Raw genomic sequence first — 14942 nt, 5'->3', positions numbered from 1 at the left:
AACAGACCAAAATGCTTTTTACTGCTCTGCGTTCCCATCGATGAAGAAAATATTGGATCATCGCTTCACGGGCTATAGGAAAAGAGATGGTCTGTGTGGATAGATGCTATACGTCCATTTGCTAAACATTTTCCAGGATTACAGAGGACGTTTGAACTCGCTTTTAATTTTAATTTGACTGCGGAGACACGCACTGAACTGAAGGGCATTCGGAAGTATTTGAAATCATCTCATTGTTTCTTGATATCTACAGTGTAATGCAAAGTATTAGCTACAATTAACATACGTGACGTTGCGCTTGAAACAAGGAAAACCACAAAAGATGTTGAAAGTGCTATTTATCATACCAAATAGAAATTCTGACTAAGCCATCCTGTATCCTTCTACAGTAAATCAAGGACGATACTTTCTGGTGTACTACAGCGCCAGCAGTCACTGACTGCTGCTCGTCCTGTCCGACAGATCATTAACGTGCGAGTATAGAGGGAACAAGAGAGGTCCTGTCACACTTCTCATGGGCTCTCTTCAAGATAACCGTGTCTCTGATGAACTCTTGCCATCCTTCTGTGTTTTATTACTTAAGAAGTACCGAGCGGGGTGGCGCAGTGGTTAGACACTGGACTCGCATTCGGGAGGACGACGGTTCAATCCCGCGTCCGGCCATCCTGATTTAGGTTTTCCGTGATTTCCCTAAATCACTCCAGGCAAATGCCAGGATGGTTCCTCTGAAAGGGCACGGCCGACTTCCTTCCCAATCCTTCCCTAATCTGACGAGACCGATGACCACGCTGTCTGGTCTCCTTCCCCAAACCAACCAACCAACTTAAGAAGTCATCGAGAGACATATCTGGGAACCTAATCCGTATGCTCGGACCTTCATTAACAGTCTGCAAATCGTGTATCTTGTCGAACGCTCTCAGGAAATCTAAGAATATGGAGTCTGCCTATTGCTCTTCGTCCATGGTTCACAGGATATCATTTCTCAAAAGGGCAAGCTGAGTTTCGTAAGCGCGACGTTTTGTAAACTCGTTCAGATTGGTGGACAGGAGCTCTTCCGTCTCAAGGAAATTACTAATATTCGAACTTAGAATACGTTCAAGAATTCTGCAAAATACCGATGTTAAGGATATTGATCTGTTATTTAGTGACAAATGGTCATCACCAGTGGAAAGATCAGGAGAAGAAGTCAGGAAATCAACGGGCTCGTGGTCACTTCTAATGACTTGTTTCATATTAATCAAAGTATAGCAACCAAAGAGAAATTTAATAAACGATTACTGAAGCCGAACAATATATGAGCCCTGTCTGGCTTCAGTAGCTGTGGATTTTGAAGCGGCGCCAATAATTTTAATTGAGGTTACCAGATGTTGTTTTTATCTCCTTTACTGTAATAGGAGGCTAAAAGTAGGGGATTTGGAGGCAGTGTGTTGGTGCAGGCATATGCGGACTTGGTGGGCTGAGTGATGGACACTGTGTGAATTAGGGGTTACCTGAGTGGGATTCTTGTGTTTATGTGAGTCGGAAGGTTTAGCGGAAGTTACGAAGACAGGTTTTGGGCGACTAGAATGCCGCAGTGTTGAACATTGTACAATTCGGTGCGAGGGAGTAAGTTTCTGACTTAGCAGAAATTTTATGCAGTGGCACCGAACTTTGATCTATTTACTATTAAGAACAGTCTTGATCACAATTTATTTAGTACGGTAACCGGTTTCGACCACTACTGTGGTCATCTTCAGACCAATGAGTAAGAACCTACTTCTGCTAGAGAATCACTAGAGTGATTCCTCGTTGTCACTTAATGTAAACCATAGGAATTCACTTTTGAATGAAATTTCTGGCAACGTGGGTCTGGAGCACAGCACACTACGGAAATGAGTAGTAGACAGTGGTAATAATTGAGAAGAACACAGTCCAACCGTTTGACATCCAGTAATGCCTGACATTTTTACGGAATGAGATGAAGTTTCCCACAAAAATGCGGAAAATTAATTGGATTAATAAGTGCGATCAGAGGAAGATGCGGGAAATACGAACTGGAAGAAGGGACATGATATTGGGACCTATTAAGACATCAGTTAATACACTTAAGACCCAAAGAAACTCGTACACCTGCCTAGTATCGTGTAGGGCCCCAATAAGCATGCAGAAATGCCTCAACACGAAATGGCATGGACTCAACTAATGTCAGAAGCAATGCTGGATGGAACTGACACAGTGAATTCTGTAGGGCTGTCCATAAATCCGTAAGAGTAAGATTGGATGGAGATCTCTTCTAAACAGCACGCTGGCAGGCATCCCAGATATGCTCAATAACGTTCTTGTCTGGGGAATTTGGTGGCCAGCGGAAGTGTTTAAACTTAGAAGAGTGATCCTGGAGCCACTCTGTAGCAATTCTGGACGTATGGAGTATCGTACTGTTCTTCTAGAATTGCCCAAGTCCGTCGGAATGCACAATTGACATGAATGGATACAGGTGATCATACAGGATGCTTACGTACGTGTCACCTTTCAGAGTCGTATCTAGACGTATTAGGGGTCCCATATCAGTCCAACTGCACACAGCCCACTCCATTACAGAGCCTTCACCACCTTGAAAAGTCTCCTGCTGACATGCAAGGTCCATGTATTCATGAGGCTGTCTCCATTCCGTACGCGTCCATCCGCTAGGTACAATTTGAAACGAGACTCGTCCGACAAGACAACATGTTTCCAGTCATCCAGTGTCGGTGTTGCCGGGCCCAGGGAGGCGTAAAAATTTGTGTTGCTGTCATCAAGGGTATACGAGTGGGCCTTCGGATCCGAAAGCCAATATCGATGATATTTCGTTGTATGATTAGCGCGCTGATGCTTGTTGATGGTCCAGCATTGAAAACTGCAGCAATTTGGGAAGGGATTGGATCCTCTCGTCGTTGGTCCCGTTCTTGCCGCAACTATGTCGGAAATTTGATGTTTTACCGGATTCCTGACATTCACGGTACACCTGTGAAATGAATATTCCCACTTCATCGCTACCTCGGAGATGCTATGTCCTATCGCTCGTGCACCGACTTAACCCCGTGTTCAAACTCACTTAAACCTTATAACCTGCCATTGTAGCAGCAGTAACCGATCTAAGAACTGCGCCAGACACTTGTTGTCTTATATAGGCGTTTCCGACCGCAGCGCCGTATTCTGCCTGTTTACACATAATTGTATTTGAATACGCATGCCTATACCAGTTGCTTTGGGGCTTCAGTGTATTTCCTTGATACTAGAGACAACCAGTCAAGGCTAAATTTGTAGGGATTGACAGCTTTTAAAACAAATGAAGAAAAAAAAACAAATTAGTATGCAGTGTGTCAGTTCTACTGTGTCATCCAGCGATATGACGCAGTGGTTAGCACGTTGGACCCGCACTCGGGAGAACGGCGGTTCAAACCCGCGTCCCAGTAACCTAATTTACCTTTCCCACTATTTCCCAAAATTGCTACAGGCAAATGCCAACATGGTTCGTCTGAAAGAACACGGCCCCTTTCCTTCCCCATCCTTTCCTAGTCCGAGCTTGTGCTCCGTTTCTAATGATCTCGTTGTCGATGGAACTTGAACACAGATCTTCTCTTCCGTGTCCTTTTGCTATGCGATGAATGTACGGCCTGAAAGAAAAAAATGAAGCACCCAGAATAAAGGATCAGCTGTCAATATCATTTGGGGCACGTGTAATCCATTGGCAGGAATATTAAGTAATGAGAGTTGCAATTCTCGGTGACAGATAGAACGGTCACGAGAGTACATATGTATTGTTAGAGTTTAGTGTTTTTACTCGGGCTAGCAGGGTATGTAAGGAAAATGAACAGCGTCAGATGTTGAGTGGTCACTATGAGTTCGTGTGGGACAGCGTTATCATACCCGACAGAGTTTGAAAGGCGCTTCATTATGGGTCTCCATTTGGATGGCTGATCGAATCGTGCAATATCTAGATTTGTAGACTGCAAGAGCTGACAAGTGCGAAAATTATCGGACAATCAGCTTAAAAGCTCGTGTATCCAAGCTGCTGACAAGAACAGTGATGAGAAGAACAGAAAAGAAAACTAAGGGTGTGTTAGATCTCGATCAATTTGCTTTAGAAAGGTAAAGGCAGTTCTGACGTCATCGCTGATAATGGAATCAAGACTAAAGAAAAACCAAGACACGTTCATAGGATTTATCGACCGAGAAAAGCGTTCTGCAATGTAAATTGATGCAAAATATTCGTAATTCTTAGGAAAACAGGGTAAGCTACAGGGAGGGACGGATAATACACTACGTAAACTAGAGCCAAAAAGGAATAATAAGAGTGGAAGACCGAAATGCTAGGATTAAAAAGGTTGCAAGAAAGGAAAATAGTCTTTTACCCCTGTTCCGCAATGTATACATCGAGGAAGTAATGGAGCAAATAAAAGAAAGTTTTAAGCGTGACATTAAAATTCAAGATGAAAGGATATCTATGATTCGCTGATGATACTGCTATCGTCAGTGAAAGTGAAAAAGAGTTACAAGATCTGCTGAACGGAATGAACGGAATGAGTACAGAATATGAATTGAGAGTAAATCTACGAATTGTGAAATGAATGAGAAGGAATCGAAATTAGAACAACGAGAAATTTAATATCAGGATTGACGGTCACGAAGTACATGAAGCTAAGGGAAACTGATACTTAGGCAGCAAGTAACCAATGGCGGACGGAGGAAGGAGGACAGACTAGCACTGGGAAAAAAGGCATTCCTGGCCAAGAGAAGCCTGCTATTATCAAACATATGCCTTAGTTGGAGGAAGAAATTCCTGATAACGTAACTTTGGAGCGCAGTATTTTATGGTAGTGAAAACTTGGATTGAGGGAAAACCGGAAGTGAAAATAATAGAAGCATCTGAGATATGGTGCTACTGATGAATGTTGAAAACTAGACAGACTGATAAGATAACGAATAAAGTGGTTCTCTAGAGAATTCAGAAAATGGAAAGTACTGACTAGGCGAAGCGACAGGATCATAGGACATCTGTTAAAATATCAGGGAATAGCTTCCATCGTACTAGGGGGAACTATAAAGGGTAAAGCTGTGGAGGAAGACAGAGATTGGAAAACAGCCAGCAAATAATTGAGGGAATACTGTAGGTTGCAGGTGCTACTCTGAGAAGGTGAGGTTAGCATGGAGAGGAATTCGTGACGGGCAGCATCAAACCAGTCAGTGAAGACTGATAAATAAAAAAAATTTGTATGGTAGCGTGTGAGCAGGCATACTTTTCGTCAGGGACCCGAGCGATCACGTCTGACCACCACACAGGATAATCGGTGCATTTTGCACCAAAGCCATCGTATCTCTGCACTTCTGCGCCTGCAATCAGAGAACAGGTAATGGAGTTCTTTAACATCCTGTGACGTATCGCACTTTGGTAGGTGACTAGCAGCTGCACAGGGAATTTACGTCTGTTGCGGACTCTGCTGTTAACACATTAACACAAACGGCTGTGTTTGGAGTGGTATCGACACTGGGAAACATGGACTCCTGATACCTGGCGTAGCATTGTGTTTAGCGATGTACAGCGGTTCTACTCTATCCTGGACGATCATCGTTCATGGCTAGAACGGCGACCTGGGGAATGGTCCCATTCTAGCAGTGTTTTGAAGAGACATAGCGATGTTGACCACTTGTCGTCAAGGTGTGGTGAACGATCGGGCATGACTAGAGGTCACGGCTGGTAGTCATTGAGGAAACTCAGGTGGTATAATGGTACCTCCCGTCCTGCGTCCTCTTATTTTACCTGTGATGTGATAGTTACTATGGTGCCAGTTTTCAACAGGACAACGCTCGTCTACACATAGCACTTGTCTGTATAGACTGTACGCTTCATGCTGAAGTACTTCCTGCTGCGGTGCCCAGGGATATCAGCCGCAACACATTTGACGACTATAATGAGTGGAAACAACGGTCACTCGGTCCGCATTAGCCACGCGGGATTTTCAAGTATGCCTCCAGAGCGCCAGCTGGTGCTCCAAGTGCTGCGGACCACCAGGAACCTCACCAGTCACCAAGCGGTCGCTGGCTGCATCGCAGGACCGTGCCTACATCCGGTCACGAGTTACTAGGGAGCAGCACGTCTCTTCCTGGAGAACACCTATTTAAGGAAACCCAGGGATCACTGCGGGCACTTCTCGTCGACGAAAGCTGTCCGACTCGCGTATCGTCTGCTTGGCAAATGGTTCAAATGGCTCTAAGCACTGTGGGACTTAACATCTGAGGTCATCAATCCCTTACACTTAGAACTACTTAAACCTAACTAACCTAAGGACAACACACACATCCTTGTCCGAGGCAGATTCGAACCTGCGACCGTAGCAGCAGCGCGGTTCCAGACTGAAGCGCGTAGAACCGCTCGGCCACAGCGGCCGACCGTCTGCTTGCAGTCTCTCAATTAAACTCTTGTCGATGTGCCATTGGTGACGACAGCGGAACGCCGAGAAGTAGGCTGCTGCGTTGGAAAAGAGCTTTCTTGGAGTGTTAGCCATTTCAGTCATTAGTTCCGATTCCAGGGAGTTACGTGGAGTCAAATCAGCAAAACCGTATTTTGCTTGGAACGGCAGAAATTGTGACGAACACACTTTTGGTTTGCGGAAGGAGAATAAAGATGCTATTTTATTCGTATTGCGACTGTCTCGAAATTAGAAAAAATAGATTTTGCACTTTTGCGACCAGCAAGATTCTCAGATCTGTACCATCTGTAGGGCCAGCTCGCGCGGAATCTTCAGTGCCGGTATCTAGGAAATCAAATGCCATTTACAACAGCAGAGGGTCAGCTTGGCTCTGGAGAGAATAAAATTGCTTTATGACATCCTTCCTAACAAATTAGTGAATGAATCCAGGCCAGATGGAGTGCAACGTCATACTGATAAGTGGGTTCACTCTACCAAGTTCTTTGAAAACGTGTTTCGATTTTTTTCTTCACTGATATAATATCACATACCCTCTCAACATATGACAATGCATATCGTTTCCTCATCCTCTTATGGGTATTTCACTTCCTTTGTCAGACAGTGTAAGTAGATAAAGAGGAAGAAATTGTGGCGCGCTACATCAGATAAGTCAGAAAGATGACACAACAAAAGAATCGGGAAATATATTGATTGAGGCACCTGCAGCAGATGGAGAGGGGGAGGAGGAGAGAGAAAGAGAGAAACTGTTGTCTGTAGGAAAGTTTCAGAAGGCCTGCGGACGAGCCATGACTGGTGATGGGACTAGCCCCTGACAACGTAGATAAGTGATACATTTCTTTTCAATTACACTATCGGGAGTAAAAGCACTGGAAACAGCAACAATATTATGAATGAAAACACAAAACGTTGATGTAATATTCTACAATATTTGTTATTTACTTCATAAATCGGTTTCCGCCTGTTACGCCATCATCAGGTACAAAGAGAAGTATATAGTCCAGCGAAATGTTGTTGAACCAAAAATTTTAAACTAGTTATTCTGCAGAGTATCCCCAGTACCAGAGATGAAAAATGTCATCGTTCAGGTTTAAGGATAAAACAGGAGGGATTGTTTTATGGTAAATTAGAAAAGGAAGCTTTACTTTGGCCGACCACCTACTTAAAGAAGGCCACAGTTACAAGGTCAAACCTGAAGTAATACATCACATCTATAAAGGAAAAAAAAGATGAACTATCTTTAAATAATGGAAATTCATATGCCCATCAGCCCAAGTTTAGTACTGAATGGCCGGCCGGAGTGGCCGAGCGGTTCTAGGCACTTCAGTCTGGAACCGCGCGACCGCTACGTTCGCAGGTTCGAATCCTGCCTCGGGCATCGATGTGTATGATGTCTTTAGGTTAGTTAGGTTTAAGTAGTTCTAAGTTCTAGTGGACTGATGACCTCAGATGTTAAGTCCCGTAGTGCTCAGAGCCATTTGAACCGTTTTGAACTGAAAATCGGTTTGTGAAACAAATAGTAAATGCTGTAGAACGTGACATCAGTTTTGTGCGTGTCTTCACTCATAATGTACAATATATTCTACCAACAATTGATGGAACAGTCAATCAACAATATCTAGGAGTAATCATCCATATTGCCCTAATGTGAAACGACCGGCTGAAGCTAATCCTAGGGGAAGTATACGCCAGGCTCGGATTCATTGGAAGGCACGCATACGTGCAAGACGACTGTTACAAAATAATCGTTCGACAGGTGGCTATTGCTCTTGGGTTTCGTACCCTGTTACGAGGTAGAATCAATAACGGAACAGGAAAAGTTAAAAAGAAGAGTGGCGCATTTCGTCCGAATTCGTTTGGTAACCAAAGAGGGAGAGACTCTCATCGAACGCCAACTGCTGCGGTTTGCATCAACAGGAAGGGACTGTACGTCCCAAGCAGAGTCGCGCAACGTATTACTTTCTACTACACACACATCACTTAATGACGGCTATGAAAAACAAGAGCAACTGAAGCTCTTAGTGAGGCTTGCCACCAATAATCGTTTGCTTCTACGCACTATTGCAAAACGGGAGGAACAGAGTAGGGGGAAATGAGTGGGCTCCCCCTCCCCCTAAATGCCATCTGCCCTCCCCCGCAGACACTATAAAGCTACGTTTTCTTAAGAGCGTAAATATATTGCAGCGTGTTGTGGAGTACGCTTGCGTTTTCCGCTGTCCGATGCGGGTCTCAATACGCTGCGTGAAAGGTTTTGCTAGGTGAGGGGTGTTGCGCGTCAAAACGGAAAACATGGAAGTGGAGATTTTTATAATTTGACAACTATACGTAAGTGATTCAGTGATACGAGAACAACCTTCTGACGCTTTTTTTTAAGTCAGTAAGAATTTTGTGCTACTGAAATAGAGAAATATTTAAGCTTTTAAGAAAAGTTGATTTTTCGCTCTACTCAATACTTATCACGCCATATCTCCTAAATGTCTGAAGATGGCCTTGTAAGCCGAAAACCGGTTAACAGTGAAAGTAATATTGTAGAACAAAAGCAAAGTGGTTCTTTTCATTCATTTCCTAAGGTATTTGTCGTACAACAAAATAATTTTGTAATTGCCTTCAGCAGTATATGAGGGCTGTTCAAAAGTGAGGTGACTTTCCAAATTGCACGGACAACGTACATTCGATTTTCGAACTTTTTTTGCTATGTTGGTACACAAGTAGCGAACATACGTTCACAGTTTCAAGTGTACAACATACTATATGTGTTTTTGACATATAGAAAGGTTAGACGTCTTTTACTGTCCTGGGCGATTTTCGATTATTATAAAAATGGAGCAAAGAATTTGCATCACGTTTTGTGTGAAAAATGGAATCAAGAACTCGAAAACACTTGAAATGTTGACAGTGGCATACAGTGGCTCTGCTCTACGTAAAAAAAAAAAGGTTACAGGTCGTGCAAGCTCTTACAAGATGGCTGAGAAGATGCCAATGACGAACCTCGCTTTGGACGCCCCAGCACATTATCTACAACAGATAACAACGTCGAAGCTGTGAAGAAAATTGTTTTGGAATATCGTCGAATTACCGTAAGAGAAGTTGCTGAGGATCTTGGCATATCGGTCGGCTCATATCATGCAATCCTTCCGGCTGTTTTGGACATGAGACGAGTGTCAGAGAAGTTTGTTCCAAATTTTGATCAGAAGAACTGCCGCATGAGCATCGCTCAGGCGCTCTTGAATGACGTCAGTGATGATCCTGATGTGCTCAAAAGGGTAATAACTGGTGACGAAACATGGGTTTACGTTATGACGTCGAAAAAAAAGCCCAATCGTCCCAATGGAAGCATCCCGGAGAGCCAAGTCTTAAAAAAGCACAGCAAGTTCGAACAAATGTCAAGGTTTTGCTCACTGTTTTTTTTTCAATTACCGTGGTGTAGTGCATCATGAATTTTTGCCTCAAAGTTGTACGGTCAATACGGAGTGTCACCTTGACATTACGCGCCGTTTGCGAGAAGAAATACGCAAAAAACCTCTGGAATTGAGGAAAAACAATTAATGGCTTTTGCATCACGACAATGCACCTACTCATTCGTCGTTGCTTATGAGAGATTTTTTGGCCAAAAACAACACGACAATCATGGTTCAGCCACCAAATTCACCGTATTTGGCTCCCTGCGACGTTTTCATGTTACCAAAACTGAAGAGACCTATGAAACAACGAAGATTTTCAGCGATTGAGGAAATAAAGGCTGCATCGCTAGAAGTACTCAAGGCTGTACTAAAAAGCGCTTATGAGAAGTGCTTCGAGGATTGGAAGAAGCGTTGGCACAAGTCTGTTGTATCTGAGGGGGATTACTTTGAAGAGGACAACATGATTATTGAAGAATAAATGTTCACATAAAAATATAAAGTCACCTTACTTTTTGTACACACCTCGTATGTGTATGCTAACGTTATGGCCAATAGATTCAGTAACAGTGAAGTAATAAATTAAAATCTCGCCTATGACGCGGATCTTTGGCCAAACCATCATCAGAAATGTAGTTAGCGAGAAACTCTTAGCCATTACGTTTTATGTGCGAGGTGGAAGCGAGAAAAAAAATTTCCGAGAGGTTTGAAGTTATTATGAGTTTGTTGCAAGTCGTTGGATGCTGTAGTTCCTCCTAGACGAGAGCACTGTTGTGTTGGTTCATTGACGCGACGAGCGAAGCGAGGAACATTTTGCTAGGAGGAACAGCGGTAGCAGAGATAGCGAAGACCAAACATGCAGAGCAGTACTCGATCTAAAATCTGTTAATTTTGGCACTCCGGAGGCACATGGGAGTTATGGAAGAGGAGGAAGACTGTATATTGCTTGGGAAGAGTACTGGGGAAGCGCTAAGCGATCAGAAAAATGTTCTTTCGTTGCGAACAAGAAGAAGAAGAAGAAGCGTATAACAGTTTAGCAACAAACATTTGCTCGACGATGCTTAGGAATACCAGTTCCCACTGCCTTATAACGCAGACTATTAGAAATTAATGAACTGCCTAAGGACAACGTGAGGCCCTTCATGGGTGTCGGCGGTTACGCCAAAGTTTCTCTGATGCCGCTAGTGCGCACGACACAAGTACTGCAGCTGTCGGCTAATACACCACTGGCCATTAAAATTGCAACACCAAGAAGAAATGCAGATGGTAAATGGGTATTCATTGGACAAATGTATTATACTAGAACTGACATGTGATTACATTTTAATGCAATTTGGGTGCATAGATCCTGAGAAATCAGTACGCAGAACAACCACCTCTGGCCATAATAACGGCCTTGATACGCCTGGACATTGAGTAAAACAGAGCTTGGATTGCGTGTACAGGTACAACTGCCCATGCAGCTTCTACACGATACCACAGTTCATCAAGAGTAGTGACTGCCGTAATGTGACGAGCCAGTTGCTCGGCCACCATTGACCAGACGTTTCCAATTGGTGAGAGATCTGGAGAATGTGCTGGCCAGGGCAGCAGTCGAACATTTTCTGTATCCACCCGCGGTGGTGCATTATCCTGCTGAAATGTAGGATTTCGCAGGGATCGAATGGAGGGTAGAGCCACGGGTCGTAACACATCTGAAATGTAGCGTCCACTGTTCAAAGTGCGTCAATGCGAACAAGAGGTGACCGAGACGTGTAACCAATGGCCCCCATATCATCACATCGGGTGATACGCCAGTACGGCGATGACGAATACACGTTTCCAATGTGCGTTCACAGCAATGTCCCAAACACGGGTGCGACCATCATGATGCTGTAAACAGAACCTGGATTCATCCGAAAAAATGGTGTTTTGCCATTCGTGCACCCTGGTTCGTCTTTGAGTACACCATCGCAGGAGCTCCTGTCTGTGACGCAGCGTCAAGGGTAACCGCAGACATGGTCTCCGAGCTGATAGTCCATGCTGCTGCAAACGTCGTCGAACTGTTCGTGCAGATGGTTGTTGTCTTGCAAACGTCCCCATCTTTTGACTCAGGGATCGAGACGCGGCTGCACGATCCTTTACAGCCATGCGGATAAGATGCCTGTCATCTCGATTGCTATTGATACGAGGCCGTTGGGATCCAGCACGGCGTTCCGTATTACCCTCCTGAACCCACCGATTCCATACTCTGCTAACAGTCATTGGATATCGACCAACGCGAACAGCAATGTCGCGATACGATAAACCGCAATCGCGATAGGCTACAATCCGATCTTTATCAAAGTCGGAAACGCGATGGTACGCATTTCTCCCTACACGAGGCATCACAACAACGTTTGACCAGGCAACGTCGGTCAACTGCTGTTTGTGTATGAGAAATCGGTTGGAAACTTTCCTCAAGTCAGCACGTTGTAGGTGTCGCCACCGGCGCCAACCTTGCGTGAATGCTCTGAAAAGCTAATCATTGGCATATCAGAGCATCTTCTTCCTGTAGGTTAAATTTCGCGTCTGTAGCACGTCATCTTCGTGGTGCAGCAATTTTAATGTCCAGTAGTGTAGTTTACTGCTGCTCAGTTCGACTTCCCCCACTCCTCCAACTAAGCAAATCGCTGCGACGTGCGAGACAGACTCCTCCCGAAGCACGCAGGCGTTTCCTGCAGCTAAAGCCCGCAGCGTCGTTACGTTGTCCGCACGCTATGAAAACGCTCAAGTATGTTTGCACTGATCGAGTGGGGAGCGCGGTCTTGCTTGCGTAGCACGATGCCGGAAATTGAGGCAGCTAGTAAAATGTAGCTTAAGGTACTCTGTGAGTGCAGTTATTGAACAGAGAGGCAGCGAGAGCAGACAGCAGGTACTGACCCGTCTATAAGCGGCACAAGATCCAACACGCTGGAGCCGGGATTCGCCTGCCGCGGCAGTCTGGCCGCCAGGCTAAACTCCACCATCACTGCCACCAGCGTGAGCACAGCCAGCATTCCTGCAACACAACAAACACAGAAGTTACCGCTGACAGAAGTCGCTCCGGACGTCTTGGTGCGGCGCACCTTTGTGGCCCTCTTGCGCTCGTCAGTTTCAATCGTCGACCAAATGAAACGGCAGCCGTCTCCACTGTGCGTGACCGCGTACGTCGTTTAGGTCTTTATTGGCCGGCTAGGCGGCGCAGCTAGGCCACGGTAATTCCGCAGTTCCCGCCTGGCGGCCCAGTGTATCACGCTCCGTATGATGTAATGCTCCGCCACTACTCTCCGCCACCAGTGGCTGTCGATGTGGTGGCGGGTCGCGACGGCCAATCAGAAGCCGGTTTGTGGCGGCGCCACCGGCTGCCTTAGCCTAATAGGCTCCTTAGCAAATCAGTTCTCAATAACGAGTAGCGCCACAGGTGCCGTGGCTAGCTGTGCTGCCTGACGCCGTAGTCGTAGTGTAATAAATACCTTAATGATTGAATGGATACCTCGGCACGACTGTATTTAATGGAAAGTGCTATTGTAATGGGTTCACCACCGTGCTAGAGCAAATGTAATCTCGGTGTACTGCTCATTTACTAGAAGGACAATCCACAGGCGCTGCCTGAGACATAAAATATCTTTCCCCCTTTTTAAAAGAGGGCTGCAGTAGAGTCGCAGGTCAGGGCAGTCTCTGCCGCAGTTACAGTCGCTCGATGCTACAGTGTAACTGTAGTCGCTGGTACAGCGCAATTTACAGTTAGTAGTTGTTAAAATTACAGTGCAGAACTAATTGTAAAATCTTTCTTATATTGAACTGACTAATAATTGTGATCAGCACTCCGTCTTCAGGCAACGAGTGGCCTACCGGGACCATCCGACCACCGTGTCATCACGGTGGAGAATGCGGATTTGAGGGGCGTGGGGTCAGCACACCGCTCTCCCGGTTGTAAGATGGTATTCTTGACCGAAGCCGCTGTTATTCGGCCGAGTAGCTCCTCAATTGGCATCACGAGGCTGAGTGCACCCCGAAAAATGGCAACAGCGCATGACGGCCTGGATGGTCACCCATCCAAGCGCTGACCACGCCCGACAGCGCTTAACTTCGGTGATCTCACTGAACCGGTGTATCCACTGCGGCAAGGCAGGATAGATAAATAATGCCATGGAGTGAGATGATTATGAACAAATGAATATTTGTTAATATAATGAAAAATCAACAGTGTAATTAAGTAAACCATCTATTGTAAGGTAAGTTTTATTATTTTTAATGGCATGCGCGTAGTTAAGTCACTTGTCTGAGATGTTAATATGAATTTGTTTGAATCTTTGCTTTTGTGATTCGTGAGCAACAGTTGACCCAGATTTGTAATACATTAAATTTTCCCGTGCAATGGATTGCAGATCTTTATCAATAACGTAAAAAATGTCCAGAATATAATTGCTTTTACCAGTCAACTATAAAAGTATAGTTTCCCCTTAAGTCATTGCCAGTCCTGATCCAGTAATTTATCTAAATTAAAATATTCCAGAATTTTTGTCAGATCAGAGCCATGTGTTCTTTAGTAATCACACGACCAGCTCTGCAGCTGTGTCACTAAGTAAAGTCAGATTTTCTCATAATATTATCCAGTAATAGTAGATAGGTCAGTATTGCACTAAGCTGTGCCATTTACGAGCAGATATATAGACAGCGTTATCCGGCGACGCCATCACGAGATAAGAATTTCTCAGTTTTATTTCTCACGGACAGATTCAGATTGATTTCACAGGGCCATGGCGTTGCTCTGCTTACGTCAAAATTTATCAGTTTTTCATGAGTTAAGATTTATCAGTTTTCATATGTCAGAACTTCATTATCCAAATTTCATTATTTTGTAATTTATTATTTATACGGGAAGGTTACACTATATTGCTGTTCCTGTAAAGAAAAAGTCACCGAACTCGTCTGTAGGAGAGGTACATTCCCCGACAGAAAAGTAGCGAACACCACAAGCTCATTCCTCGGTTCTTCGAACAGCTGCACTCTGAATAAAACCCGCTCGTGCTTGCAGCCGCGCCTGGTTGTACACCCACGAAATCTCTGCTGAGGGCTTCTCAGCCATTTCAAAATGGTA

At 44.6% G+C, this 14942-nt stretch overlaps 1 protein-coding gene across 1 annotated transcript in view; it reads right to left on the bottom strand.

Annotated features, from left to right (window-relative positions):
* Positions 1–14942, bottom strand: part of LOC124619687 (dipeptidase 1-like) — a 315244-nt gene that overhangs the window by 263912 nt on the left and 36390 nt on the right. The window contains exon 2 of the mRNA XM_047146237.1: positions 12743–12860. Within this exon, the coding sequence (XP_047002193.1) occupies positions 12743–12860 (118 nt within the window). The remainder of the gene's footprint in view (positions 1–12742; positions 12861–14942) is intronic.

This window comes from Schistocerca americana, chromosome 6 (assembly GCF_021461395.2).
Source record: "Schistocerca americana isolate TAMUIC-IGC-003095 chromosome 6, iqSchAmer2.1, whole genome shotgun sequence".
Classification (NCBI taxonomy): Eukaryota; Metazoa; Arthropoda; class Insecta; order Orthoptera; family Acrididae; genus Schistocerca; species Schistocerca americana.
This window is presented reverse-complemented; position numbering and strand designations above follow the sequence as displayed.